The sequence below is a fragment of the Pipistrellus hanaki genome (genome assembly GCF_964339955.1).
Source record: "Pipistrellus hanaki genome assembly, chromosome: 12".
Classification (NCBI taxonomy): Eukaryota; Metazoa; Chordata; class Mammalia; order Chiroptera; family Vespertilionidae; genus Pipistrellus; species Pipistrellus hanaki.
The window spans coordinates 51667712-51694755 of NC_140514.1; the positions used below are offsets into that span (position 1 = coordinate 51667712).

The 27044-nt window shown below is 41.1% G+C and overlaps 1 protein-coding gene across 2 annotated transcripts in view; it reads left to right on the top strand.

Moving 5' to 3' along the window:
* The first annotated feature begins 3542 nt into the window (after positions 1-3542).
* BUB1 (BUB1 mitotic checkpoint serine/threonine kinase) overlaps positions 3543-27044 on the top strand; it is a 44499-nt gene continuing 20997 nt past the window's right edge. Inside the window, exons 1-13 of one of the 2 annotated variants that reach the window (XM_084900413.1) lie at positions 3543-3658; positions 6346-6405; positions 6485-6623; positions 7632-7828; positions 10217-10260; positions 10955-11043; positions 15397-15449; positions 15534-15718; positions 18178-18329; positions 22593-22852; positions 24325-24383; positions 26052-26180; positions 26275-26385. In XM_084900413.1, coding sequence (XP_084756539.1) covers positions 3633-3658; positions 6346-6405; positions 6485-6623; positions 7632-7828; positions 10217-10260; positions 10955-11043; positions 15397-15449; positions 15534-15718; positions 18178-18329; positions 22593-22852; positions 24325-24383; positions 26052-26180; positions 26275-26385 — 1504 coding nt within the window. In that variant the 5' untranslated portion in view covers positions 3543-3632. Of the gene's footprint in view, positions 3659-3941; positions 4063-6345; positions 6406-6484; positions 6624-7631; positions 7829-10216; positions 10261-10954; positions 11044-15396; positions 15450-15533; positions 15719-18177; positions 18330-22592; positions 22853-24324; positions 24384-26051; positions 26181-26274; positions 26386-27044 lie in introns of those variants that run through there. The other variant, XM_084900414.1, reaches the window with a different exon arrangement.

Consider the following 27044-nt stretch of genomic DNA (forward strand, 5'->3'; position numbering starts at 1 on the left):
TTGCACCCTCTCCAATCCAGAACCCCACAGGGATTGGGCCTAAACCTGCAGTCAGACATTCTTCTCAAAATCTGGGACCACTGGCTCCTAACCCCTCTGTCTGCCTGCCAGATTGCCCCTAACTACCTCTGCCTACCTGCATGATCACCCCTAACTGTTTCTGCCTGCCTGTCTGATGCCCCTATCTGCTCCCCTGCCAACCTGATTGCCCCTAACCACCTTTGCCTCGGCCACCATGGCTTTGTCCAGAAGGATGATCAGAAGACGTCTGGTCTATCTGGTCTAATTAACATATTTCCCTTTTATTAGTATAGATGGCTAACATTTGGAAACAATCCAAGTGCCCACCAGTAGATGAATGGATAAAAAAGCTGTTGGACATTTATAATATGGAATACTATGCAGCTGTAAAACTAAGTAAAAAGAGGGATCTCTTACCCTTGGATAGCATGGATGGACCTGGAAAATATTATGCTAAGTGAAATAAGTCAATATAAGAAGAACAAATATCACATGAACTCACTTATTTATGGAATCTAATGAACAAAATGAGTTGATCAACAAAATAAGACCCAGAGCATGGAGGCATGGAACCGACTGACATACCTCAATGGGGGATTGGGAAGACGAGAAGAGATAAATCAAAGAATGTATCCTATACTAGAGGCCAGAGCATGAAATTTGTGCATGGGCAGGGCAAGGGGGTGGGGGGAGGCTTTGTCTCTCAGCCCGGCCTGCGCCCTTTCCAATTTGGGACCCTCGGGGGATGTCTGACTGTCGGCTGTTGGACATCCCCCTTGCAATCTGAGACCGCTGGCTCCTAACCTCTCACCTGCCTGCCTGCCTAATCTCCCCTAATCCCTCTGCCTGCCTGCCTGATGCCCCAATTGCTCCCCTGCCAGCCTGATTGCCCTTCACTGCTCTGCCCTGCTGGCCTGATCACCCTTGCCTCTGCCTCAGCCCCCACCACTGTGGCTTTGTTGGAAAAAACGTCTAGTCTATCCAGTCTAATTAGCATATTACCCTTTTATTAGTATAGATAATGAAAGACTAATATGCTAAGTGTTCAATTGTCCATTCAACCAATCAAAACGTAATATGCTAATGAATACTAAGGCCGCTCAACCACTCACTATGACGTGCAGTGACCACCAGGGGACAGATGCTCCAACTGGTAGGTTAGCTTGCTGCTGGGGTCCAAGGATTGGGACTGAGGGAGATGGGCGGGACACGCTCTGGAGTCCTCTCATGGTCTCTCCCTGGCTGGCCAACCTCCCTCATCCCTCCCTGGCCCTGATTGTGCACCGGTGGGGTGCCTTGGCCTGGCCTGCACTCTCTCATAATCTGCGAACCCATGGGGGATGATGGAGAGCTGGTTTTGGCCTGATCCTGCAGGCCAGGCCGAGGGACCCCAATGGTGCATGAATTCGTGCACTGGGCCTCTAGTATACTTAATATGTATAGTCCATGGACATGACAATAGGGTAGTGAAGATCTGGGGTGGGGGAGCAGGGTCTAAGAAGAGGGGGTAAGGGTAGAGAGGAGGGGGGAAATGAGAGATATCTATAATACTAACAACGATAAAAATATATTTTAAAATGAAAAAATAAAATACTGAAATAAAACACCAAAAATCAAAACACACAAAACCAAAAAGAATCTCAATTGTTCATTAACAAGAGTCAAGGGTGATCTCCCTCAGTACCCTCTTATATACCAGGAATGATCTCCCTCAAACTTTCCCCACCCACATCCATCCCCACTGCAGGGCCCAATTCAACATGAAGCTTTATCTGACCAACAGGCCCCATTTTCCCACTCTCCTCTTAACACTCCTAGCAGATAGTCTGAATACTCACTCATTTAGCTCTTAATACACACAAAAATAACACCTTTATACAATTTTCTATGACTGTATCTTCATCTCCCAGGCAAAACCACTAGTCATAAGGACAGGATCTGTCTGAGTTAATGAAGTATAAATCCAATAGCACCTGGTACATGATGTTGGATGTTCAATTAACATTTCCTAATTGATGACTGAGCTGTTATCAACCACAACTTGAAATCTTGAGCTGGTGGGACAAAAATACGTTAATTCCTGTGATGGTTAGCAGAACCTAATATTTATCTAAAGAGTGAGTATCCTCTGAGTAATAAACCCCACTAATAAGATATGTGTGTAGATCCAATTGATGAACACCCTGGGAGAAATTGTGGACTCTGAGACCATCCGTGTTTCTAAAAGCTGCTAATTAATTATTGTACTATTGTTTTTAGGTATTTAACTTAAGAGCCCTAAAAGAGCAAACAATCCAAACAGCCTCTCTAGAAGGAATAATCCCATGACTCGTCCTTCATATTTTACTTGCATTGTCAAGTGGCTCTTGAAACAATCTTGAGAGGTAAAATGGGAAATTATGAAAGACCAAAGGCCCAGAGGGCTAGGCTGACTCTTTCTGCTCACTCTTAGGTAGGAAGCATCAGCAGATTACATACTTCTTGGATATCTGGCCTCCTTTATCAGGGGTCTCTTTATTTGTTTGTTTATTTATAACTTTGTAATTCCTGAGAACTTGGTCTCCAGAGCTCCTAGTTACACAAAAAATGTTGAAAGCTGGCATTCCAGGACACCCACGCAACTTTTCAGATCAGTTCAATCAGATCTGTTCAATCAAGCCCGGAAGTCTCCGAGGGCGCCTACGCTGTGTATGACCAAGCCCGAAGTGCCCACCAGCCTGCCCTCCGCTCTGGTCACTCAGCCAACAACCGCGAGGGTGTTTTCTGGGTCACTGATGAACTGCCTTAACTCTGGCCACTGCATGCCAGGCTGTGGGGCGAAACTTCACCGTAGCTTCTCCTTTCTCTCCTCTCAGCGGAAGACACTGAACGGAAAGCTGCGGGATGTGAGCTGCATATTCTTGCGGGGTGCTGAGTTCACCCCACCTGCCCATCTCCTATACCCGGTTCCCCGGCCTCGAACGACGCCACTGTCTGTACCACAAATAAATGATTTTTCTTCTTTCCATGAACCATAGTGATTCTGGTTCACGTATTTGAGAGGAGTGGAAAAAGCACTACTTTCGGGATTGGGGGCCGAGGCCCCACTTTTTCGCCTGACGGGGCGGGGCTTGACGGTGGGAGGGTCAGGTTAGGTTTTCATCTCCCACAGTGACTTCCCTGGGATGACCCCTGGGGGAGCCAGTTGCAACTTGAAGGGCTATGAAAAAAAGATCCACTCCCTACGCCCGAGCCAACATAGAGAACGCCCCCGCGCCTCAGCCCCTCAGCCACCCGCAAGCTTCCGGTTTGTCTAAGGCCGCGGGAAGTGGGAGGAGCTGCGGCCCGCTGGGGGAAGGACTTGGTCCCCTTGGCAACGAATCGGTGATTGGCCAACCTCACTGCAGCCGAGGCCAATAGCCAGGCGCCTGGCAAATGTTCATTACGGTGAGGCGGGACTTGGTCTCCTGGCAACGACCCCGGCGGTTGGCCAGTCCCACTGCAGCAGAGGCCAATGGCCAGGAGCCTGGCTAACGCTCGTCATTGCTACTGCGGCTGCGCCGGAGATTCGAATTCGCGGCGGCTCTTCAGTCGGGGCGCTGGTGGGGCCGGTGCCGGCGTGTCCTCTCGCCATGGACGGCCCGGAAAACGTCTTGCAGTGAGTGTGGGTCTGGTGGGTGGGTGGGCGTGCGTGCGCTGGGGCACCTGGGTTCCAGCCTGGGGTCCGCATGTCCCGGTCTGCCGGGTTCTGCCTCCTGCTCCCCTCGCCCCTTTCCGCGGCCTTTGACCCCACCCCCTCGTTGTTCTCCCCCTCAGGCTGTGGCCATTGGCGTGGTGGGCCGTCTCCGCCCTGTGCCCGCGCCTCCGCCCAAACCCGGCCTGTGGAGCGGGGAGATTGGGGCAGTTGTGAGGCCCTCAGAGCCCCGCTTGTCCTCCGTGAGGAGCCCGCTCTGGGCCTGCGCCTCAGGGGGACAAACTCAGCGCAGTCTTGACCTAAAGCTCATGTAGGTTTCCTGAGGAGCTTTCAAGGCCACTTACTCTTGTTGTTAATCCTCATCTGAGGTAATACTTTTTAGAGAGAGTACGAGAAAGGGATGGGGAGAGGGAGGAAGGGGGGGGGGGAGAGGGAGAGGAGAGGGAGACACACACACACACACAGGAGACAGACAGACAGACAGACAGGCATCAATTGGCCTCCCCCAGGCGCCCTTGCCGGCCGGGGTCGAACCTGCAACCTAGCCACCTGCCCTGGACCAGGAACTGCGATCCTTCCCTGCGCAGCCGGCCTGACCTCCAACCATTGGGCAACACCGCCCAGGGCTCAAGGCCACTTCTTAAAATCAAACAACAACAAAAAATCTCTACAGAGCATAGGGAGAATTTAAAATTGCTCTTACCAGTCACCTCAAGATTTATTGTTATTGATGTCAGCCCCTAATCATTTTTTAAATTCCCAAGCCTTTGATCTATGACTTAGGCGACTTATACCACGGTTTCAAAATCACTTAAAAGTTAAACCTATGTGACAGCACCAGATGAATCTTACTCTCTGGGATCAGGAGATTCAGTCAAAATAAACATGTTTTCTCTAAGACTTTCTTTAGCCTTCCATGTAGCCGCCAAGGATGTCACTTCCAGAAGCTTGCTTCCCTCCCAACCCTTAAAAGGAGAAATCGGGCATTTCTGACCTTATTTTTACTTTCTGAAGACTTTGCATTGGCCTCCGCTCTAGTGAACTGGGCGTTTCGATATAGAGTGGACTTGTCATGTTTCTAGGGAAATGGGGTTGATATCGCACATGAAATGTTTGCATTGGACCTGACCTTGTAGGGGTTTATCTGCTATCAGGCATGAAAGGGAGATTCATAATTTAAATGTTTTTCATTTTTTTTAAAAAAAACAACTAATATATTAATATAGTTGCAAAAAAAGTTTAGAAAAGTATTCACTGAGATCTATACCTGTTTACTCTCCCACCATCTCATATATAACCATTTTCTAGTTTACTTTTCAAGTGTTTCTTGTGCAAATATAAATATTTATATTTTAATAATACATTAATGTTAATGTATCTGTGGTTGTATGTGTACATTTTCTACCTTTATCTCACATAGGATGTAGCAGGGTATATACTACTTTTTTTACTTAACACTATCCTTGGAGATTTCTCTAGCAATATGTAGAGCTCTTTATCATTTTTTTTTACAACTGCATAATATTTCATGTACCATAATTGATCTGAAAAGTCCTCCATTGGTGCATACTTGGTTGTTGACAGCCTCTTGCTATTACAGATTTTGCTGCAGTGAAAATCCAGTATTTGTGGCATTGTGCACCTACACAGATGTATTGTCTTCTAGATTTACAGAGGGGGTTTGCTAAATCAAAAAATAAATCCACCAGTAAGGGGGGAAGCAGCAAACTTGTGGGCACTCTCATGGTGCTGGTGGTGACAGGGGATCAGTCGGGGAGAAGAAGTCTTGGGGATAGGGCTGGGAGCTCTCTCCAGCTGTGTGTTTTAGGACTAAGCTCGAAGGCCTTGGTCTTACTTTCTTCTGGAAAAGTGCTGCTTCTAACCATCCTGAGTGATGGCTTTCTTAATTTTTATACTAGTAGCCCAGTGCACGGATTCGTGCACATTGAAGGATATTAATTAGAAGGTGGCCATTGGGGTGGGACTGGGCAAGATGGGCCGGACACGCCCTGGAGTCAACCTCCAGTGGTCCCTCCCTGGTGTCTGAAGAGTAAGCGGGGTCCCTCAGGGAAAACTGGCTCTCTGACATCTCCTGAGGGGCTCTGGAGTACGGGAGGCACTCTGCAAGGAAGTACAGGGTGTGGAATGCAAACAGCTAGTGTGCAGTAAATCAGATTTGGGACTTCAGTGCCCCAGCAACAGCATAACCCACAGTTAAAGGGAATTGTGCGGCCCCACAAGGAATTGTGCTCCCTCCCCTCTAATGTCAGGGTGCTCCCTCCTCCCTGGTGGTCAGTGCGCATCATAGCGACAAGTCAGATGGTAGGAGGGACATTTAGCATATTAGCCTTTTATCTGTATAGTTAGCATTTGAATTGGTATTTAAGATTTTTGTCTTAAGGTATCTGTAATAATAAAAGTGTAATAAGCTAATTAGACCAAATGTCCTTCCAGACGACCTTCCTGATGAAGCTGCAACAGCAGGGGCCACAGCCAGTGGGGGCTGAGGCAGAATCAGCCTCCGTGGTGGCGGGGGCTGAGCCCCTTTTACAAATTTCATGCATCGGGCCTCTAGCATTAAATATAAAATACATTTTTTGCTTTTAGGTATTATCCCCAATAGCCCATGTGCATATTTTTCTCTTTTCTAGAATGTTTGAAGCCCACATGCAGAGCTACAGGGGCAACGATCCACTTAGTGTATGGCAAAGGTAAGCATTTAGTTTATTTATTTTCTTTAAACAAATTTTTATGATGCCTTGAAAACTAATATTATCCATATTTTTCTAGTTATATGCAATGGATAGAAGAGAATTTTCCTGACAATAAAGAATACTTTACAGTTCTATTAGAACGTTTAATGAAGGAATTTTTAGAAAACAAGAGATACCATAATGATCCAAGATTCATCAATTATTGTTTAAAATTTGTAAGTATAGATCCACGTATACTCAAATTCATAATTGTATTATACTGCTTTTCCCCCCCAGGTTTTAAGATGATTTTAGACTCTCTTAATTCCTCGTGTTTTCAGTGATAAACTTTTATGGTCAGAGATGTGTAATTTAGAACCTTTTGGCTTCTGTATGGTAGAGTCTGATTTAATTTTAAAACCCTCCTTCTTTGTGTATCAGAGTATAAATGTTACAACATAAGGTAGAAACTATCAATTAAAAACTTTGTCACAAGTGTGTTTGGGGATGGGTCCTGAGAATAAATTAAATTCATTCCAAATAATTAAGAAAGTATGAGCTCTCAGAAACTAAATTTAGTATTCAAAGGATAAGGCTGCTGTAGCTTATAGACTTTAATAGGTTTGGTCTCATTAATCTTGAAATTATGGCTTGGGAACATGAATTCTAGCAATAAAATCATAAGTGTAATGGCTAAAATGAACATGGATTGGGTCACTACAAAATACTAGGATAGAGTCACTATAGAACTTGAGCAAGCTCCAATTAAAAGTATTACTTTATATAGTGGGTTATTATAGAGTTTACTATGTTGGGCAATAGTCTGGGTAGTTATGGGGATACTGAATGTATAGGAAGGAAATGAGCTTCATTTTTTTTTTAATATATTTTTTATTGATTTTTTTTTTTTTTTTTTTAAGAGAGGAAGAGTGAGGGTTAGAGAGTTAGAAACATCCATGAGAGAGAATCATCAATCAGCTGCCTCTTGCACACCCCCTAGTGCGGATGTGCCCGCAACCAAGGTACATGCCCTTGACCGGAATCGAACCCAGGACCCTTCAGTCCTCAGGCCGATGCTCTATCCACTGAGCCAAACCGGTTTCGGCTGAGCTTCACTTTTAGGTTTGTCATCAGAATAAGGGCTTTCCCCTATGCAGCACAGCCTGAAACCTCTGGTTGGTTTGGGCTAGACCTAGACCACAGGTTCCTTTGTTCTCATGTCTGTTTGCTTTGGGTTTCTATAGGCTGAGTGCAACACTGACCCTCATCAGTGTTTTGAGTTTCTGTACAACCATGGGGTTGGAAAGCTGTCCTCTCCTCTGTACGTAGCCTGGGCTGAGCATCTGGAGGGCCAAGGACAGCTGCAACACGCCAGTGCCGTCTTCCGGAGAGGAATTCACAACCAGGCGGAACCTAAAGAGCTGCTGCAGGAACAATATAGGTAGTTAGAAAGTGAAGCTCTGTGTGGTGTTTCCTGCTTTGAAATGTAATATTTGCTCTGGAGATAATGTTATTGTCATCTCCTTGTTGTGGAAAATGTGGCTAATAGAGTGGAAAGGAAAGAAACTGTCCAGAAATAATACTTCCAATATCTTTTCTTCTGCCTCTATGTGTGTTTTATGTTTCTGCATTTTAACAGTAAATTGTACTGTATGTCAGGTTGTATATATTGAGCTTTATACTGCTGTTAAGAAATTATAAACTTTTATATACTTATAAAGTGGTTGATAAATCTGTCCCAGAGTTCTGTCACAATTTAACAGTTAAACATTTTTATAAAGAACAGCATAATAGTCCAGGCCAATATTTTCAGTGATTAGAGCATTGGCCCAAGCACTGAACGGTTGTGAGTTTTATTCCTGTTTAAGGGCACATACCTGGGTTGTAGGTTCAATCCCTGGTCACATCATAGTACGTGCAGGCGGCAACCAGTCTATATCTCTCTTACATCAATGTTTTCCTCTGTCTTTTTCTCCCAGTCTCCCTCCCTTCTACTCTCTAAAAATCAATGGAAAGAATATCCTTGGGTGAGGATTAACAACAACAAAAACTATAGTCTCTCTTCTTTTTTTCCCCTCACTGGAAGATATGTTTTTACTGATTTTAGAGAGAGATAAGGGTGGAGAGAGAGAGGAAGAAACATCAATCCGTTACCTCATGTAGGTCCCCCAACTGGGGATCAAACCCACAACCTAGGTAGGTGCCACAACTGGGAATTGAACCTGCAACCCTTTGTTGTATGGGACTGTGTTCTAACAAATTAAGCCACCTGGCCAGGGCAAAACAACATACATTAATGGATAATTATGGTTTGCACAATTGTTTACTTTTTCTGTGATTATGTAGTATCCTTCATTTAGGGAATTTGAAAAGTACAGAAAACTAATAAAGCAGAAGAAACTTTTTGGCATTTTAGTTGGCCATTGGCATTTCTCTACTTTTTACAGGATAGCAGGCATGCTTTATGTACATATGCAGCTTTATGTCAAGATTATTTTCCCCACATCATTAAAGTATCTCCTAATATATTTCCTAATTTTAGCTAGTTTCTTCTGATAAATTCTCAGAATTGGCACTACTGAGTGGAAGAGTTTTAAGGCTTGTGATATATATCACCAGATTTCCTACTGGAAAGATTAAGCCAGAGTCCCGTTGGTCCCTCTTTAGCAGCATATGAGAGAGTTTATCTCACTGCACCCCTTCCAGTATTTAATATGCCCTTTTTTTTATTATTATTCTACTTCATTATAGCCCTCATGCTTTTTTTTTTTTTGAGAGAGAGAGAGAGAGAGAGAGAGAGAGAGAGAGAGAGAGAGAGAGAGAGAGAGAAACATCAATTTATTGTTCCCATTTATGCATTCATTGGTTGATTCTTATATGTGCCTGACTGGAGATTGGACCTACAATCTTGGCGTATCGGGATGATGCTCTACCGGTAACCAACTAAGATACCTAGCCTGGGCCCCTTGTGCTTTTTTTAATAGTAATTTTGATAGTTGAACTTGTTTTTTCTATGGAGAATTTAAAGCAAATCTAAGACAGCGAAATATTTTACCCCAATTACTTCCATAAACATCTGTAAAAGTTGATTTCTTGTGGAACCTTACACCATTTTCACTAAAAAAAAAAATTATCAATAATTCTTTATTATCTAATTTTCAGTTATTCATTGCTATGTAATTTTTTTAAAAAAACCATTGGTTTGTATGAATTAAGAGTAAAATCAAATTTGGCATCTGGTTGCCTTTGGCTATATGTCTCTTAGTCTCTTCATACTAGGCACTCTTGCTCACATCATTCAAAAACGTCAGCTCTAGATGTTGCATGTGACTTGACAGGTTGGATTGATGTTCAAAAGTGCCATAAAATGACATTTAAGTTCTCACAGTATGAACAATTCTGTATGTGCCTTTATAAGTAGTAGCTTCTCCCAAACATACTCATTATGTTCCAGGTAGATAGAATGCTTAAAAAGAGGGTTTAAGTACCCCATGTTAGAACATTGGCATACTTGGTACACAGAGAAGAAGGGTGCATTTGCTATATGGGCTTAAGATATAAACTGTGCAAACAGATGAATTTTCTAATCTGAAACTGTTGGATGCGAAGATAATCCCAGAATTTCTTTTAAGTTTTGGAACAATTCTAAAATTGCTGTCTTAGATTTGCTTTAAATTCTCCATAGAAAAAACAAGTTCAACTGTCAAAATTACTATTAAAAAAAGCACAAGAGGCCCAGGCTACTTGGCATATTTAGTTTTTACAAATATGTATTAAATTGAAGTGTATTGTCTATATTGATTATTTGTGCCTTTCTACTGTCATTTAGGTTATTTCAGACACGTGTTACCAAAACCCATTTGCCAGCTCAAGGTAAAATAATGTTCTGTAAAATATTTAAATTGTTGCTAATTTAGTCTCGGATTTGCACTGCTTTTTCTCACCCCCACGATCCTCCTTAAACAATTTTTTTTTTTTTTTTTAGTTTAATTGATTGTATTGTCTTAGGTAATGGGGAAGGTACTCTTAATCATATTAAGGCCTGCTTAAATAGCACTGGAGATCAGGGGCTCTGCCTTAGCATTTTAAAAGAGCAAATCCACAAGAAAGACTTGATTTCATTGTATTCTTAGGATTTCAAAAAATAAATAAAAATTGCCCCAAATTGAGAGTGGTACTTATTCTAGAGTCTACCTATTTTGATTTGAATCAAATGTGTTTAATGCAACTTTAAAGAAATATAGTCATTTTCTTCCTCAGAAATAAAGATTATATTTAAGCAGTAAGAGTCGACTAACTTGCCCTTTAAAAAATAAATAAATAAATAAATAAATAAATAAAGTTTACATTATTTTTGGGTATTTCCTTGGGCATTTTGAATTGATCAGAAAACCGTTTCTACAATATTTCTCTTATCCAAAAAGTGTTTTAGTTCTACTTTGTGAGACAGTGTTGAAAGAGCTGGTTTATTTTGTAATACTTCTATTGAAAGATCGGGAGAATGTTTGTAATAATTTTTAATATGGATTTTATTCCTATTTATTTCATTATTCCTCCTGTCCTGTAGCTAGAACCTCAGAACCTCTTCATAATGCTCAGATTATAAACCAAATGATGACATCAAAATCAAATACAGCCTGTGTTTCTAAGAATCAGGTAATAACATTTCTGTAAACTGGGGCTGGTATTGAACAGTAATCTTCTGCCTTACACATCCTATGACCCTAACCTCCATGTCATTTACTTGCACCTGTGGTGACTTTCTAGCCTGTTGTCATCTATCACTGCTCACTTCCAATATTAAATTTTAAAAACATTTAAATGAGAGAGAGAGAGAGAGAGAGAGAGAGAGAGAGAAACATTGATTTGTTGTTTCACTTATTTATGCATTTATTGGTTGATTCTTGTATGTACCCTAACCAAAGATTGAACCGGAACCCTGGTGTATCAGGATAATGCTCTAACAAACTGAGCTACCTGGCCAGGACTCCAATATTAAATTTAAATAACTTACTGACTGACCACACCATCTTACATTTATCTGACCTAGGCACTCCTCTATACAACCTCCTGTGTCCATACACTGAGAAGCTCCCCAGCAGCTTCTTTATTTTGATCTGCTGGCCTTCTCACCTGGAGGCTCCTGAGCCCAGCTTTAAAAACAGCCCTGGCCGGTGTGGCTCCATCTGGTTGGAGTATTGTCCTGAGCAATGGAAGGTCTCAGGTTCTATTCCTATTCAGGGCACATATCTAGGTTGCAGGTTCAACCCCTGGTCAGGGTGTATATTGTAGCAACTGATCAATGGATTTCTCTCAGATCTATGTTTCTCTCTCTTTCTCACTCTTAATTTCTCTCTTCCTTCCTCCCTCACTAAAGTCAATTTAAATAAAACCACCTCAGCTTCAGGCCCTGGCTGGTTAGTTCAGTTGGTTACAGTGTCCTCTCAATATGTCAAGGTTATGGTTCGATCTCTGGTCAGACCACATAGAAGAATCAACCAATGGATGCATAAATAAGTGGAACAACAAATTGATGTTTCTCTCCTTCCCCACCCCCTCTCTAAAATCAGTGAATAAAATTTTTTTTAAAAAAACCTCAGCTTTAAATATTGGTATCTGTAACATCAAACCCAGGCTCTACTACTTCAGGCAATTGTATTTCCTATTTCTCAAGCACTCTTATGTATATCTTGTTTCCCTTTTCACTCTAATGCCTAATTATAATGAACTAGAGGCCTAGTACACGATATTCGTGCACGGGGCGGGGCAAGGGGGTGCCGGTGTCCTTCAGCCCAGCCTGCACCCTCTCCAATCAGGGACTCCTTGAGGGATGTCTTACTGCCCATTTAAACGGGCAATTGGAGATCCCTCTCACAATCCAGGACTGCTGGCTCCAAACTGTTCACCTGTATGCCTTCTGATTGCCCCTAACCACTTCTGCCTGCCAGCCTGATCACCCCCTAACCACTCCCATGCCAGCCTGATTGATGTCTAACTGCTCCTCTACCAGCCTGTTTGTCCCAACTTCCCTCCTCTGCCGGTCTGGTCATCCTTAACTGCCCTCCCATTCAGGGTTGATCGCCTCCAACTGCCCTCTTTTACAGAACTGGTCCCTCTCAACTGCCCTCCCTTGCAGGTCTGGTCCCTCCCAACTGCCCTCCCCTGCTGGCCATCTTGTGGTGGCCAACTTGTGTCCACATGGGGGCAGGATCTTTGACCACATGGGGGCAGCCATATTGTGTGTTGGAGTGATGGTCAATCTTCACATTACTCTTTTATTAGATAGGTTAGAGGCCTGGTGCACAGGTTGGGGTTCCCTTGGGGCATGGGGTGGTCTGTGGTGGTTTTCAGGCCAGCCACGCTCCCTGGTGACTCAAGTGGAGGCCCTGGTATCTGGAATTTATTTACCTTCTACAATTGAAACTTTGTAGCCTGGAGCAGAGCCAAGCCTCCTGCTCTCTCCCAGGCTAGCATCCATTTCTGTTGGAATTTATGTATCTTCTGTAATTGTAACTTTGTTGCCTGGAGTGGAGGCCTGGGCTGGCCAGGGTGTGCAGAAAGCTTTGCTTCCTCCATTGCCACAGGCAACCCTAGCCTCCTGCTCTTTCCAGCTCCATGGCTGCCGCCATTTCTGTTTGGATTTGTTTACCTTCTATCATTGAAACTTTGTAGCCTTTTTTTTTACAGTCCTTTGTCTTTTTTTTTTTTTTTTTTTTTTGATTTTGTACAGAGAGGAAGGGAGAGAGAGTTAGAGAGTTAGAAACATCGATGAGAGAGAGTCATCGATCAGCTGCCTCTTGCACACCCCCTACTGGGGATATGCCCGCAACCAAGGTACATGCCCTTGACTGGAATCGAACCCGGGACCTTTCAGTCCCCAAGCCGACGCTCTATCCATTGAGCCAAACTGGTTTCAGCAAAACTTTGTAGCCTTGAGTGGAGGCTTAGGACGGCAAGGGCAGGTGGAAAGTTTGGCTTCCTCCATTGCCTGGGAAACCCAAGCCTCCCTCCTGCTCTCTGTGGCTGTAACCATCTTGGTTGGGTTTATTTGCATACTCGCTCTGATTGGCTGGTTGGCGTGGCAGGTGGGTGTAGCAGAGTGATGGTTAATTTTCATATTGCTCTTTTATTAGGTAGGATTTAAACCCCTTTTTATGCTCTTCAAATTTGGTACTTGGGACGTGACTCTACCTCTTCCTCAGAAACTGGCAAAAATACCATTTCATTGATAACAGCAGAAGCCATTAAATGACATCTGTAATTTGCCATCAACCCATAAATGTAACTGCACCCTTCCCTGCCATCTCCATAGGAAAAGGAAGCTTTTTACCTGAACTTGTCTTTACTCCTCAAGATTTTTACCCTATCAAGATCTCTTTTGCCCTAATGGCTCAGTGAAGTGTAAAAATGCTCATCTTGCTCTTATAGGTTTGGCTCAGTGGATAGAGCATCAGCCTTCGGACTGAAGGGTCCTAGGGTCGATTCTGGTCAAGGGCATGTATCTTGGTTGCGGGCACTTCCTCAGTAGGGGGTGTGCAGGAAACAGCTGATCCATGTTTCTCATCTATTTTTCTTTCTATCCCTCTCCCTTCCTCTGTAAAAATTAATAAAATATATATATTTTAAAATGCTCATCTTCCCTTCGCTCAGCCTTTTTTCCAGCATCTTTCCTTGCACAACTGCTTTTTCAGAGTTTTCTGGGACCTCCTTTAAGCTAAATCCAATGGAAATGGCTCTGATCTTACCTTAGATGGCATGTTTTCTTAATATAACATTTCTAGAAGTAGATTATTAATTTCTAATTTTGATAGATACTCACACTTCCAATTTACATTTTACACATTCATGCCAGCCTCCTTGCTGCTTCCTATTGCCCTGCCTGAGTTTTTAGACAGCAGTGATGGGTCTTCTTCATTGCTACATTCCCAGGACCTAGCTCAGGACAGGCCATGTATGAAGTATTTAGTAAATAGTTGTTAAGTGAACAGATGCTAGCATTGGGAACTTGTAAGGATAGAATAGTATCAGAAGAAAATCTTAATGATTAAAAATGTGGCATTTTGGCCAAAACCGGTTTGGCTCAGTGGATAGAGCATCGGTCTGTGGACTGAAAGGTTTTGTGTTCAATTCAGGTCAAGGGCATGTACCTTGGTTGCGGGCACATCCCCAGTAGGGGGTGTGCAAGAGGCAGCTGATCGATGATTCTCTCTCATCGATGTTTCTAACTCTATCCCTCTCTCTTCCTCTCTGTAAAAAAATCAATAAAATATATTTTTTTTAAAATGTGGCATTTTGCAATGACAGGCACTGTGGCCCAGCTCCTAGACTGGATTGAAGAGAATAAGTGCCTGCCCTACTCTACTACCAAGTAGAGAAATTGTAAAACACTCTCTATTGGACTTTTTAGTAAAGTTACAACCAGTAATGCAAACTCTAGTTTCAGATATCTTTATATTGAATATATATAAATGAGAAATAAGCTAATTAACTGGACGCTATAACTCAGGGGTCTTCAAACTACGGCCCGCGGGCCACATGCAGCCCCCAGGGGAGTCTGATCCTGCCCGCCAGGTTTTTTGGGCAGTGAGCGCAGCCAAGGTGTTACAGTAGGGATTAGTAGTTCATATAGTCCTGCCCTCCAGCTCTGAGGGACCGTGATCTGGCCCCCACTATAACTGGTCAACTGGACAGGTAGAGGTTGGGGGCGGGATGGCAGGGGACTCTGTGCGCCTGTTTTGGGGGATGGCCTGATCAGCAGCGGACAGGGCTACTTCAAGGGCCGGAGAGGGAGGTAAGGCTGGACTGGCAACTCCAGGGTGGGCGGTGCTGCGTGATTTCAAATTGTGCGCTGGGCTCCTAGTTAATTATAACTTAATGGAACATAAATAAATCTATGTGATCATGAAGAGGCCCTTTAAGCATTTTCATATTGTTTTGTGAAATAATTTCTGTGATGGTTTCTTTTCAGGTATGTGAGTGGCTTTTTTGTTGTTTATTTTGTCTTTTTAGGGTTCAGAAGTTTCTAAACTAACATCTTCAGCTTGTGACAAAGAGTCAAATATGTAAGTACATTAATTTATTCCATAGTTTTTATGAAGAACTGCTTTTGTATAGTGTTGTAAATAATGTGTTTTTTCCCATTATAGGGAACAAAGGGTGGTCTTGATTTCTAAATCAGAATACTCTGCACATCCCTCTGTGACAGCCAGAACTGACATTCAGCAGGTTGTTATGTACTGCAAAGAGAAGCTCATTTGTGGAGAGTCAGAATTCTCCTTTGAAGAGCTGAGAGCCCACAAGTACAATCAACGGAGAAAGCATGAGCAGTGGGGTACAGCAGTTTTATTTGAGTTATTTTTATATCACTAAAATAATCCTTACTTCCAAGTAACTAACATTTTTAAACAGATAATTGATGTGGTAAAAGAATCTGCAAAGACTCCAGCTCATCCTATCAGAAGCCGAGACATCTTTGTTCATTAATATTGTGGTAGCCTTGTTGTTGAAACAGCACTAATATAGATATCCACACCAATGTTGCTTTAGCTTTTAGTGAAATAGATATTTTAAAACTTGATTTACCTGTATAGGTGAACTTCTATATATAGCAACTCTAAATCACTGGGTCAGTTATTTGTACTGTCAAAGAATTAAGTTAGTAATTTGAGTTAAAAGATTTTTTTCAAGATCTTCAATTAATACAAACAAGACATTTAGAAGGAATCCTCTGATAAAGTGCTATATTACTTATGACTGTGGAGGCATCCAAGGTTTTCTCACAGAGAAAACTGAATGTTAACACCAACATTTGTACTTTTTTTTTTTTTTTTTTTTTTTTCTGTAATCATATAAACCTTGGAGGAAAATGAGCCTTTGTTCCACTCAGGACTTATACCATCTCAGTTATTTGTACTATAGTCACTCTGCTAGCCTTCCTTTTTTTCTCATTCATTAACACCCATGGAGGAACCAATTTGTGCCATGCACAGATGCATTTTTCTTTCACATGTTGTGACCTAAAGTCTTAGCCAGGTGATTTGATTTGTATGACATGGTCATGTAACCCGGTCATTGTAAGTGGGATTATCCGCAATGTACTTGACATACTGACCCTTCAGAGAGCTTGAGTTTTATTTCTTCTTAGATTTAAATATTTTAAAAATAATTCCATTTTCACATGATTTCCACAATCATGTTTGTTTTAGAAGTATTTGGTATCATACTGTGTTATTACCAAATATTGTTGATCAACATGTAAATTTTATAATTTACATGCCCTGATTGTAAAAGTAACCATGCTGATGGCAGATAAAAATTATAATTAAAGGGTGAATTCTATCAAACTACACTGGTGGATTTTACCAAACATTCACAGAACAGTTAATACCAAATCTTCTCAATCTCTTCCAAAAAATAGAAGAGAGGAAATACTTCCAAACTCATATTATTATAAGGCCAGTTTGATTCTACTATCAAAACTAGACAAGAACACCACACAAAAAAAAAATAACAGGCCAATTCTCCTGATGAACATAGATACAAAAATCCTCAACAAAATACTAGCAAACTGAATACATTAAAAAGGCCATACACCCGGATCAGGTGGGATTTATGCAGGGATGGTTCAATATCCACAAATCATTGAACATGTTGTATCACTAAACAAAAGGATAAAATCATTGATCATCTCAATAGATTCAGAAAAATCATTTGACGAAATTCAACATCCATTTATGATAAAAACTTTCAGCTAAGTGGTTATAAAGGGAATGTACCTCACTATAATAAACCCCACTAACTAACCCCAAATTCAATGATGAAAGTTGAAAGGTTTTCCTCTAAGATCAGGAACAAGTCAAGGATGCACACTTTCACCACTCTAATTCAACATGGTTTTGGAAGTTCTACACAGAACAATTACACTTAAAAACAAAAGGCATCCAAATTGGGATGGAAGAAGTAAAACTTGACTATTTGCAGATAGCATGATATGTGTATGGAAAAACATCAAAGAAGTGTTAGAATTAATTTAAAAAATCAGTAAACTTACAAGATACAAAGTTAGTATACAAAACACTATGCTAAATGAAAACACTCAAAAAGATATATGCACCCCCATGTTTATTGCAGCATTATTTCTAATACCCAAGATAAGGGTCCATCAATGCAAGAATGGATAAAGAAATTGTGATTGATACATCTACATACCTACACACCCTGGGATATTATTCATCTGTGAAAAATAATGTAAAATTGCCATTTGTAAAAAATGGCTAGACCTTGAGGCCATTATGCTAAGAGAAGTAAGTCAGGGAAAGACAAAACTATGATATCACTTCTTTTGGAATTAAAAAACTCATAAATACAAACAGATTGATGGTTGGCAGGGGTTAGGGTGAAATAAAGGGGGTACAAACTTTCAGTTATAAATAGGTCATGGGGTTTATTGTACAGCATGGGGACTATAGTTAATAAACTTGCACATTTATAAATTGCTAAGAGAGTAGATCTTAAAAGTCCTGATCACAGGAAAAACATTTTTTATAACCATGTAATGTGACAGATGTTAACTACTAACTACCTTGTGATCAAATATAGAATCATATTGTATCCCTGAAACTAATAGTTATATGTCAATTATACCTTAATTTAAATAAATAGCTGGCAAAATAAATGTAATGTATGTTTTAGTGCTGATAACCTAATATATATGGAAAAGACTAGTAAAAAAATTGCAATCCTATGGCCTAAATTTAAACTTTGTTTTCAAACTATTTATCTCTTCTAAAGTAAATGAAGATAGACATTATATGAAAATAAAAGAAGCAAATGCTTTTGAAGAACAACTACTGAAAGAGAAAATGGATAAACTTTATAAGAAATTGCATCAAGCAGGAGAGACATCCCAGGAGCACCTTCCCGCTTTTCAGGAAAGTCCTGAGGTATGTGTGCTCTATATTGACACTTGCCATGCCATTGATTTTTTCCTTTTTATTTGCTCCTTTCTAGGCCCTATTTTTAGTTGATTCTGTTGTTAAGTATGCATGTACATGTTTATTTCTGTACAGTGTGGGGCAAAAGTGTGCTATATGGAAAATAATACAGTAGTTAATAAATAATAATACGAGAATAAACTCTGCATTTTGAGTACTCACAACTGTAAACTTACTTTTGCTGCAACTTGTATTTATATATTTATGATTCTATTGGAATGTGTTTTTTTTCCCTCATTTATTTGGATTCCCTTTTTTGCATAATTTTTTTCCTGGAATAGTTCCAAGAAATTGTTAAAAGAATTATCTTGGGGGTTTTTTGTGTTTTTTTGCTATAATTTCTTGGTACTTACCACCTCTATATCCCCACACTCTGTAAAGAAACTGTTCAATTATGTTCCAATGTTCATTGTGTTCAAATGCATCAGATATATTCTTAGTTTCACTTTTCTTGGCCATATATCCCCCATAACCTTCTGTCTTGGTCCTCTAGGCTGGCCTGTGGCAGCTGCTCAACTCCTATGTTGTATCCCTGTTTTCTCATTCCCTTGTCACTGTTGCTCCTTAATGTCTATCTCCATTTTGGCGGCACATAGTCTCCAAGAGCTTTTTGTAGAAAAGCATATCTGGGGGTTAATTTTTTGAGATCTCACACTTGAAAGACCTTTATTCCACCCTCACACTTGGGTGATAATTTGGTTGCTCAGGATGTCCTGGAAGGTAAGTCACCACATTTTCTCATCCTTGAAGGCACTGAACCCCTGTTGAGAAATCAGCTGAGAGTTATGGGAGCTCCTTTGTACTTAACTGCTTTTCAATTGATGCTTTTAAGATTCTTTTGATTTTAAATTCAGGCATTTTGACTATGGTGTATTTTGGTGTGAGTGTCTTTGGATTCATCTTTACTGGCACTCTGTACTTCTTGGACTTGTATGTCTATTTGCTTCACCATGTTAGGGAAGCGTTCCATCATTGTTTTTTCAAATAGGTTTTGAACCTTTTGTTCTCTCTCTTCTTCTGGTACTTCCATGAAATCCCTTAAATGATCTTCATTTAATTTTTTTTTTCTTTTTTGCTGTTTTAACTGTGTTTTATGCTACTTTGTATTCCAAATTACTGATTTATTGCTTTTTTCATGTAATCTGCTATTGATTCCATCTAATGTATGCTTCATTTTCGTTATTTTTCATTTTTTATTCCATTTCCTATTTCTGTTGATGTTCTCACTGAGATCATCTGTTCTTCTAAGTTCATTGAGCACCATTATAACCAGTGTTTTGAACTCTGAATCTGATAGATTGATTGTTTCCATTTTATTTAGTTCTTTTTCCGGAGTTTTGTCCTATTCTTTCATTTGGGACATGTTTCTTTGTCTCCTCATTTTGGCTGCCTCCCTGTTTGTTTCTGTGTAGTGATGTATCTTTTATGTCTTTTTTTTAAATATCTTTTTATTGATTTCAGAGGAAAGGAATGGGGGAGAGAGAGAGAGAGAGAGAGAGCAGCAATGATGAGAGAGAATCATTGATCAGCTACCTCACTGGGTATCAAGCCCATGACCAGGAATTGAACCATGACCTCCTGGTTCATAGGTCAGTGTTCAGCCAGCCACTCAGCCACACTGGCCAGGCTATCTGTTATGCCTTTACGTCTTAGCAGGGTGGTTTTGTGTAGTAGGGGTTCTGTGGGGTCCAGTGGCACAGTCTCCCTGTTCACTTGAGTCGGACGATTCAGGGTTGTCCCTTGTGGGAGATTTGTGTGCCCTCCTTGTTGTAACTGAGTGTGAGGGCACATCAGTGGGTGGGACTGATCCTCAGGCTGATTGGCTGTGAGAACTGGCCATGATACTATAGTGGACCAGCTGTTCTGCAGGGGCTGACCCCATGGAACAGGCCTTGCTTTAGTGCCTGTCAGTCCACCCTTTGGGTGTGTCATTTGTGATGCTGATTGGTTGGTCGTCTAGTGTGGTCTGAAGCGGGCCACCAGGTGTATGTTTTTTTGGAGCTTCTTGGATGTATCTTCAGTATAAGCCAAGGTCATCTGCTTCCTGTATCCCGCCCAGTGCCATCTGGTAAGATCTACAAAGTAATCTCCAATTGGTAGCTGTCTTTGCTGGAGATAGAGACACCTGGGTGAAATTATGCTGTGAACCCAGGCCACTACCACTAGTGCCTGGGGCCGATTAGTAAGAGGAACAGGGCAATCAGAGCCACAAGAGGTTCAGTCAGTGTGTGAGTCTAGTGGGGCAAGGGTTAGAGAATTATCAGGTGGGGTGAGAATTGTGTTAGCCCAGTTAATGGATAGCTCTATAGTAGAATCTCAATTCTCCAACTCAGTTCATTCCAGAAGGCTGTTCAAGAACCAATTTGTTAGAAAACCAAATCATTTTTTCCATTAAAAATCATGTAAATTGAAATAATCCGTTCTAAACTCCCAAATGGTTTCCTGTTTTAACCTTTCTTATATATAGTACAAATCTAATACACTATTTAATCTATAAATAAACACTTTTTTAAAAATTTATCAAATCACCCCCTACTAGCCTTAAATCACTTTCAGCACTCATTCCAGAGGAGTCTTTCATATCAGCATGGGGCATTTTGCTTGTTCCTATGTGATTGCCTCTGAAATGCTGTTACTGGTTAACCAACTGCTTTTCTTTATCCAATCAACAAAACTTTTTCTACCTCTTTAATTATCTGTGATCATTGTTTCTTTCACACCCTTAGCAACATTACCACTCTTGATGGCCTCTTTATGTTTTACAATTGTGCTAATCCTTGATTTCCCCAGCAACAAAAACATTCTCTCCTTTGTTGACTGAGAGAAACTTTTTTTTTAAGCTGAGGTATCAGCTTGAAAGGGTTGTGAGTTCAAAAACCAAAGTTTAAAGTTTGATAACCGAGACATTTTTCAGTAAACAGCTTGGTCAAGAATCAAATTGTTCAAGATAGAAGACATTTGAGAAATGAGGCTTGACTGTATATGGACCTGACCTGTGCCAACTGTAGGCTGTGTGAGTTGTGGTGCAATCAAAGGAACAATGGTTCCTGCTAGCACTTCTTTCTGGGATATAACTGCCCCTCTAGGCCTCACCTTGAGCCTTACCATTCTGTTCCTCCAAGTATGTTCCTGGAACTTTTCAAGATGCTGTCCCTTCTCTGAAGATTTAGGGGGAGTGTTTGTTTTCAGACCCTTTAAGAGGATGCCTGAGACTATAGCAGCTCTGTGTCTCACCCAGATGGACTCTTCCGGTTTTTCACTTCCTGACACAGTGCTCTTGGATGAGGAGCCTGGTGTGGTGCTGGGACCCTTCTCACCTCGGAGAGGACTTCTGCAGCTGAGATATTGCTCCGATTCTTAACTGCCACACGTGGATTTGGAACTACCTGCCTTGTGTCTCTCTGCCCCTCTTACCTATCTCAGCATGATTTCTTTATGTCCTTAGTTATAAGGCTTCTATTCACCTAGTTCTCAGGTAGTTTTCTAGGGTAGTTCTATAATTTAGTTGTGATTTTTATGTGGTCATGTGAGTAAACCAAAACACCATTTACTTACTCTGCCATCTAGACCAATAGCTGTGAGTATGAACGTCTTATATTTTGTCCTTTTGTCTGTGAAATAACTATTTTTGCCCTAGATATTTGGTATTAACAATTTGTAAAAATACTTTTATATGGTGAGGAATTCACTCTTCTCTCTTTAAATTTGGTAACAAGAGAGTATACAGTTACACTCTACATTGAATAGGAAAACAAAGATTTTAAGTGAAGAGTTTGTTGTCTGTCTTGTGTAAGCCATGCTTGTTTGTGTGGCAGTTATAATTATAGTTTATACTCAGGCTTACTATTCCTTAAAGAGAAGATAGCTACCAAAGGTAAAATTTTTATGAAAGAAACATTATTATGAGTATTTGATAAATTTACTTGGTCTTTTCCCAAAATTAAGTGAAGAGAAATAAAACTGTTCTTAAATACTAATAAAACTAGAGGAGATGCTATTTCATTGGTTTGAAGTTTGAGCTGCCAGTTGTGTCTATGGCTAAACTACAAAACCATCCATCATGTGGAATGGTCCTTAGTGTTCTTGTCGACTTCATTTCAGAATACCTCAAGGAGAAAGGAAAAGACAGATGCCAGTGTTTGAAACGCTGCAGCACCTAACTACTAAGATTCTGGACTTCATGGCTTTGCTTTTGTTTGCTTAACATGACAGGTTAATCCAGCATGCGTGGGGCCAAGTGTCACCTCCCAGCGGGAACTGAGCACTCCGTCTCTGCCAACCATAACTCAGCAGACCTCAGAGGGCATGGGAGAGAAACCCAGACAGGCACCTGCTGCTGTTCCTCCTGAATCCAGTGTGGTCACTGCGGCTTTGGTGTCCCCAGCCATCAGCCAGAGTGCAACTCCTCCTGCTCCTTTGGCAGCCCAGCCAGGGACAGACTCCATGTTTTCAGTGGCCGGAAATGATACCAGGTGAGCCAGAGTTGGTCCAGTGATGACAGTGCTGTGAATGGTATATGTCAGTTTTCTACATAGTTTACAAAGTCAGGAGCAAGATGTAAAAGACAGCTAGTTCCTGTTCCAAAACTTTAGCCCCAAATCTTGCAGATTTAACTTCTTTCATACTTCTTTTAGAGTATGTGTTTTACTTCAAACTGCTCTCTTGAATTAAAAATTTTCACTACCCTGAAATGCAGCAATCTTTTTATAACAGAAGAATATACATTTGTTAAACTGAAACTGCCTTTGCTTACTACTCTAACTGAGTACACATAGGATTATTACAGTCCAAGCAGTTTCTTAACATATGTTCTCATCTTCCTTTTGTCTTCCCACCAGGAGTAGTTTGAGATTAATATTCATTTCACAATATCTATATACTGCTGCAGAGGTATCCCCAATTTTGAGGGATTTTCCTAGATTTCTAAAATAGAGTATTATATCATTTGTTTTGTTTACATTTTTATCTTCAGTTTCTTTCAACATATAACCATTTTATTGATCTATTAGAAAAAATAAAAGCTACAATTTCACATTCTCCCTTTGGGCTAAACTCTTTAGCACATCTTATGGTTCTTACATACTGTTTTCCCTTATTGTCTGCAGTTAACTTTTGTCAATGATTCCCCTGGAAATAAGATTTAAAATCATCATGCTTTTCCACTAACATTAAGATAATAATTCAGACCTGGGTACTTTATCGTGTATGTAAGAAGAGGACTGTTGTATGGGAGTCATGATTCCATTAGGTCTTCATAGTTAATTTATGCACCTAAAAAATGATAACAGCAGCAGTGACATGCCTTGTAAAAATGATGCCTGTCCAGCAGTCCCTAACAAGGTGGTAAAATTAAAACTACTTTTTACTTTATATCTTAACATGATCTATTAAGAAAATGTTAGTGGTGTTAAATGGATTAAGTCCACTATTACAACTATACTTAAAACAAACTAATATAAGTGTGTCTTTTGCGCCATTTTTTCTTTTTAATAATCATTAAAATCTGGAGAACAATGTACTGTGTCAACTGGCTCCTGACGAGAGGTGGCCATGCAGCTAAAGCTCAGCAGTGCTTTTCCTCACCATGACTCAGGAGAGCTGTGTTAGCCCGTTAGCCTAAGTGATGAATGGGAACATTTGAATTAGTGAGTCATTATCCTGCAGTACCACATAAAGGAATGATTAGCATGCTATTAAAATACATAATCACTGTGTCAGGCAAGCATTAGTACCTGGCCTATAATTGTAAGAATTTTTTTCCTCAAAAGGAAATGGAAAAAAATAAAACAGACGTTTTATTCATTTATACTGTAGACCTGAAGATAAAAATGTAAGTAGTTCTGTGCTTTCTTTTTTTCTTTTTTACCATTAGGTTTATAATTGCTGGCATTTTTTTACTATTATTTCTTGAGAGTTAGTGTGTCTTAAGAGTTTTCTCTTCCAGATGTGTTACTAGAACTACTCAGGAATTCAAGCCACAGAGCAGAGCAGAGATGAAAGAAGGTAATGTATAGTTACAATACATTTGCTTCTGACCTTTTTTTCAGACTTCTCCAGATCACTCAAAGATCTGTGTGGTGGCTGTGGTTCATGAAGCTCTGTGTTAGCTTTCCATTAGAATATAGGGGTTAGAAGAGTCCTAGACTGTTTCAAATAGAGGTAGAAACCTATTTGTTAGTCACATCTTACTCGTTAGAATCTTTTGGAAACTTGATTTGTGAAAACCTTACTGTTACTGTAAATTTCTCAAGTTCATCTAAAACAGGAGTCAACTTTAATATGTCATGAGGTAGGAAATGTGATTAAGGTTTAATTAGGGGTGTTATAGTTCTATTTGGTATTTGTTAGAGGCATTTGCACTGAAGTTATGTAAGTTTTATAAGTAGACTAAAACTCATAACTTGTACATTTACTCTCCCCTTCCCCCTTCTGCATGTGACTGTGACATCCTTTCCAATGACAGTTCTCTGGGAGCAGAGCTACTCAAAAACAGCTGGAGCCCCTGCATTGAACCCAGACTTCCTGAGCACACTCTAGGAGCCTGGCACTATAGTAGGGAGTTAGGTGTAGTCATGAACAGAAAGGACCAAACCTACCTATGTGGAGGGTAAAGGAAATATTGCTGTTGGAGAGGTGGATCAAAATTATAGAAGTGACCTGGGAAGATGTCCAAAAAGAAAGTAATATTTAGTGATCAAAGTCTGGAAGAGGGGGCTGCTCATGTGGCTAGCTTAAAAAACCTGTTTCAGGCCCATGCAGAATGATCCTCAGGTGGGAATGTTCCTGATGTATCTAAGCAAAGCAGGGGGAGGGGGGGTGTAATGGTGCTGTGTGTGACTGGAGTGAACAGAGGAGGAGGAAGAGAGAGATGTGGGCCTTACCTATCTCATGGGATTATTAATAAGACTTGAGGCCTGGTGCATGAAATTCGTGCCCAGGGAGGGGGGTGTCCCTCAGCCCAATCTGCACCCTCCAATCTTGGATCCCTCTCAATCCAGGACTGCTGGCTCCCAATTGCTCCCCTGCCTGCCTTCCTGATTGCCCCTAACTGCTTTTGCCTGCCAACCTGATCACCCTCTAACCACTCCCCTGCTAGCCTGATTGATGCCTAACTACTTCCCTGCCAGCCTCTTTGCCCCTAATTGCCCTCCCCTGCAGGCCTGGTCACCCCTAACTGCCCTCCCCTGTAGGCCTGGTCATCCCTAACTGCCCTCCCCTGCAGGCCTGTTCCCCCTAACTGCTCTCCCCTGTAGGCTGCTGCAGGCCCGGTCTTCCCCAACTGCCCTTCCCTGCAGGTCCAGTCGCCCCAAACATCCCTCCTCTGCAAGCTTGATTGCCCCTAGAGGTAGAAACCTACTTGTTAGTCTTGCAGGCCTTGTCCCTTGCAGGCCTGGTCCCTCCCAGTTGCTTTCCCCTGCTGGCCATCTTGTGAGGGCCATCTTGTGTCCACATGGGGACAGCCATCTTGTGTGTTGTAGTGATGGTCAATTTGCATATTATTCTTTTATTAGGTAGGATAAAAAAATATAAGTACGTTAGTAATGGAAATCCTTAGTGATAATTATCGACTATAATAAATGTTTTAATGGAATAAATTTCTTATATTGTATACCTTTTAAATTATTTTGATTTCCCTACTAATATTGCATCTTGTCCCCATTCCTTTAATAGGGTGTGAAACACACAGAGTTGTTAACACAAGTTCTTTTCATACAACTCCAAACACATCCCTGGGGATGGTTCAGGCAACACCATCCAAAGCGCAGCCATCACCCACCGTACACACAAAAGAAGCATTAGGTAAAGCCTTTGATTGGAATGTGTAGCCTCTGACAGCAGATTAATGAAAGGTTTTTGCAGCCTTGTTTACAGTTATTCTTTCTACTCCTTTAAGGGTTCATCATGAATATGTTTCAAGCTCCTACACTTCCTGATGTTTCTGATGACAAAGATGAATGGCCATCTCTAGATCAAAATGAAGGTGCATTTGAAGCTCAGTTTCAAAGTAAGAATTTGTTTAAAACTGCTAAGTACATAGCATTGTAGATGGCTGTCATAGGAATATCAAGGATTATACAAGAAGTGGCCCTACCCTTGATTAGCTTGCCACATAAGGGCAGGGAAGGTGAGAAATTAAAAAATATGAGAATAATAGTGCCAAAGAAGGACTAGATCCCCATGGGTAGAAACATGATGGGTAGAAACCCTAGAAAGGGTTGAGTACTTAAAGTCTGACTCGAGTCTTACCTGGTAGTAGAATGGCAGGGGTGGAGTGCCGGAGGCCAGCAACTATCTTGCATTTGTCTGGAATCGGGCTTCCTACTGGAAGCCAGGGAGAGATCATGATAAATAAGCCCTGGCCAGTATGGCTAGGTTGGAGCATTGTCCTATGTACCAAAAGGTCAGATCAAACAGCCAGGTTGTGGGTTTAATCCCAGATTGGGGCAGATGTGGGAGGCAACCAATCAATGTTTCTCTCTCTCTCTTCCTCACTCCCTCTCTCTATCTCGCCCTTTCTCTCTTTAACATAAATTTAAAAGAAAAACAATATTAAAACCAGTTAGATTCAGGAAGATCTGAAATATAAAGCTACGATGGTTAATTCTTTCTTAAAGAAAATGGAAAACAAAGCCACCGAGAGCTTTATTAAGTGAGTCAGGTGAC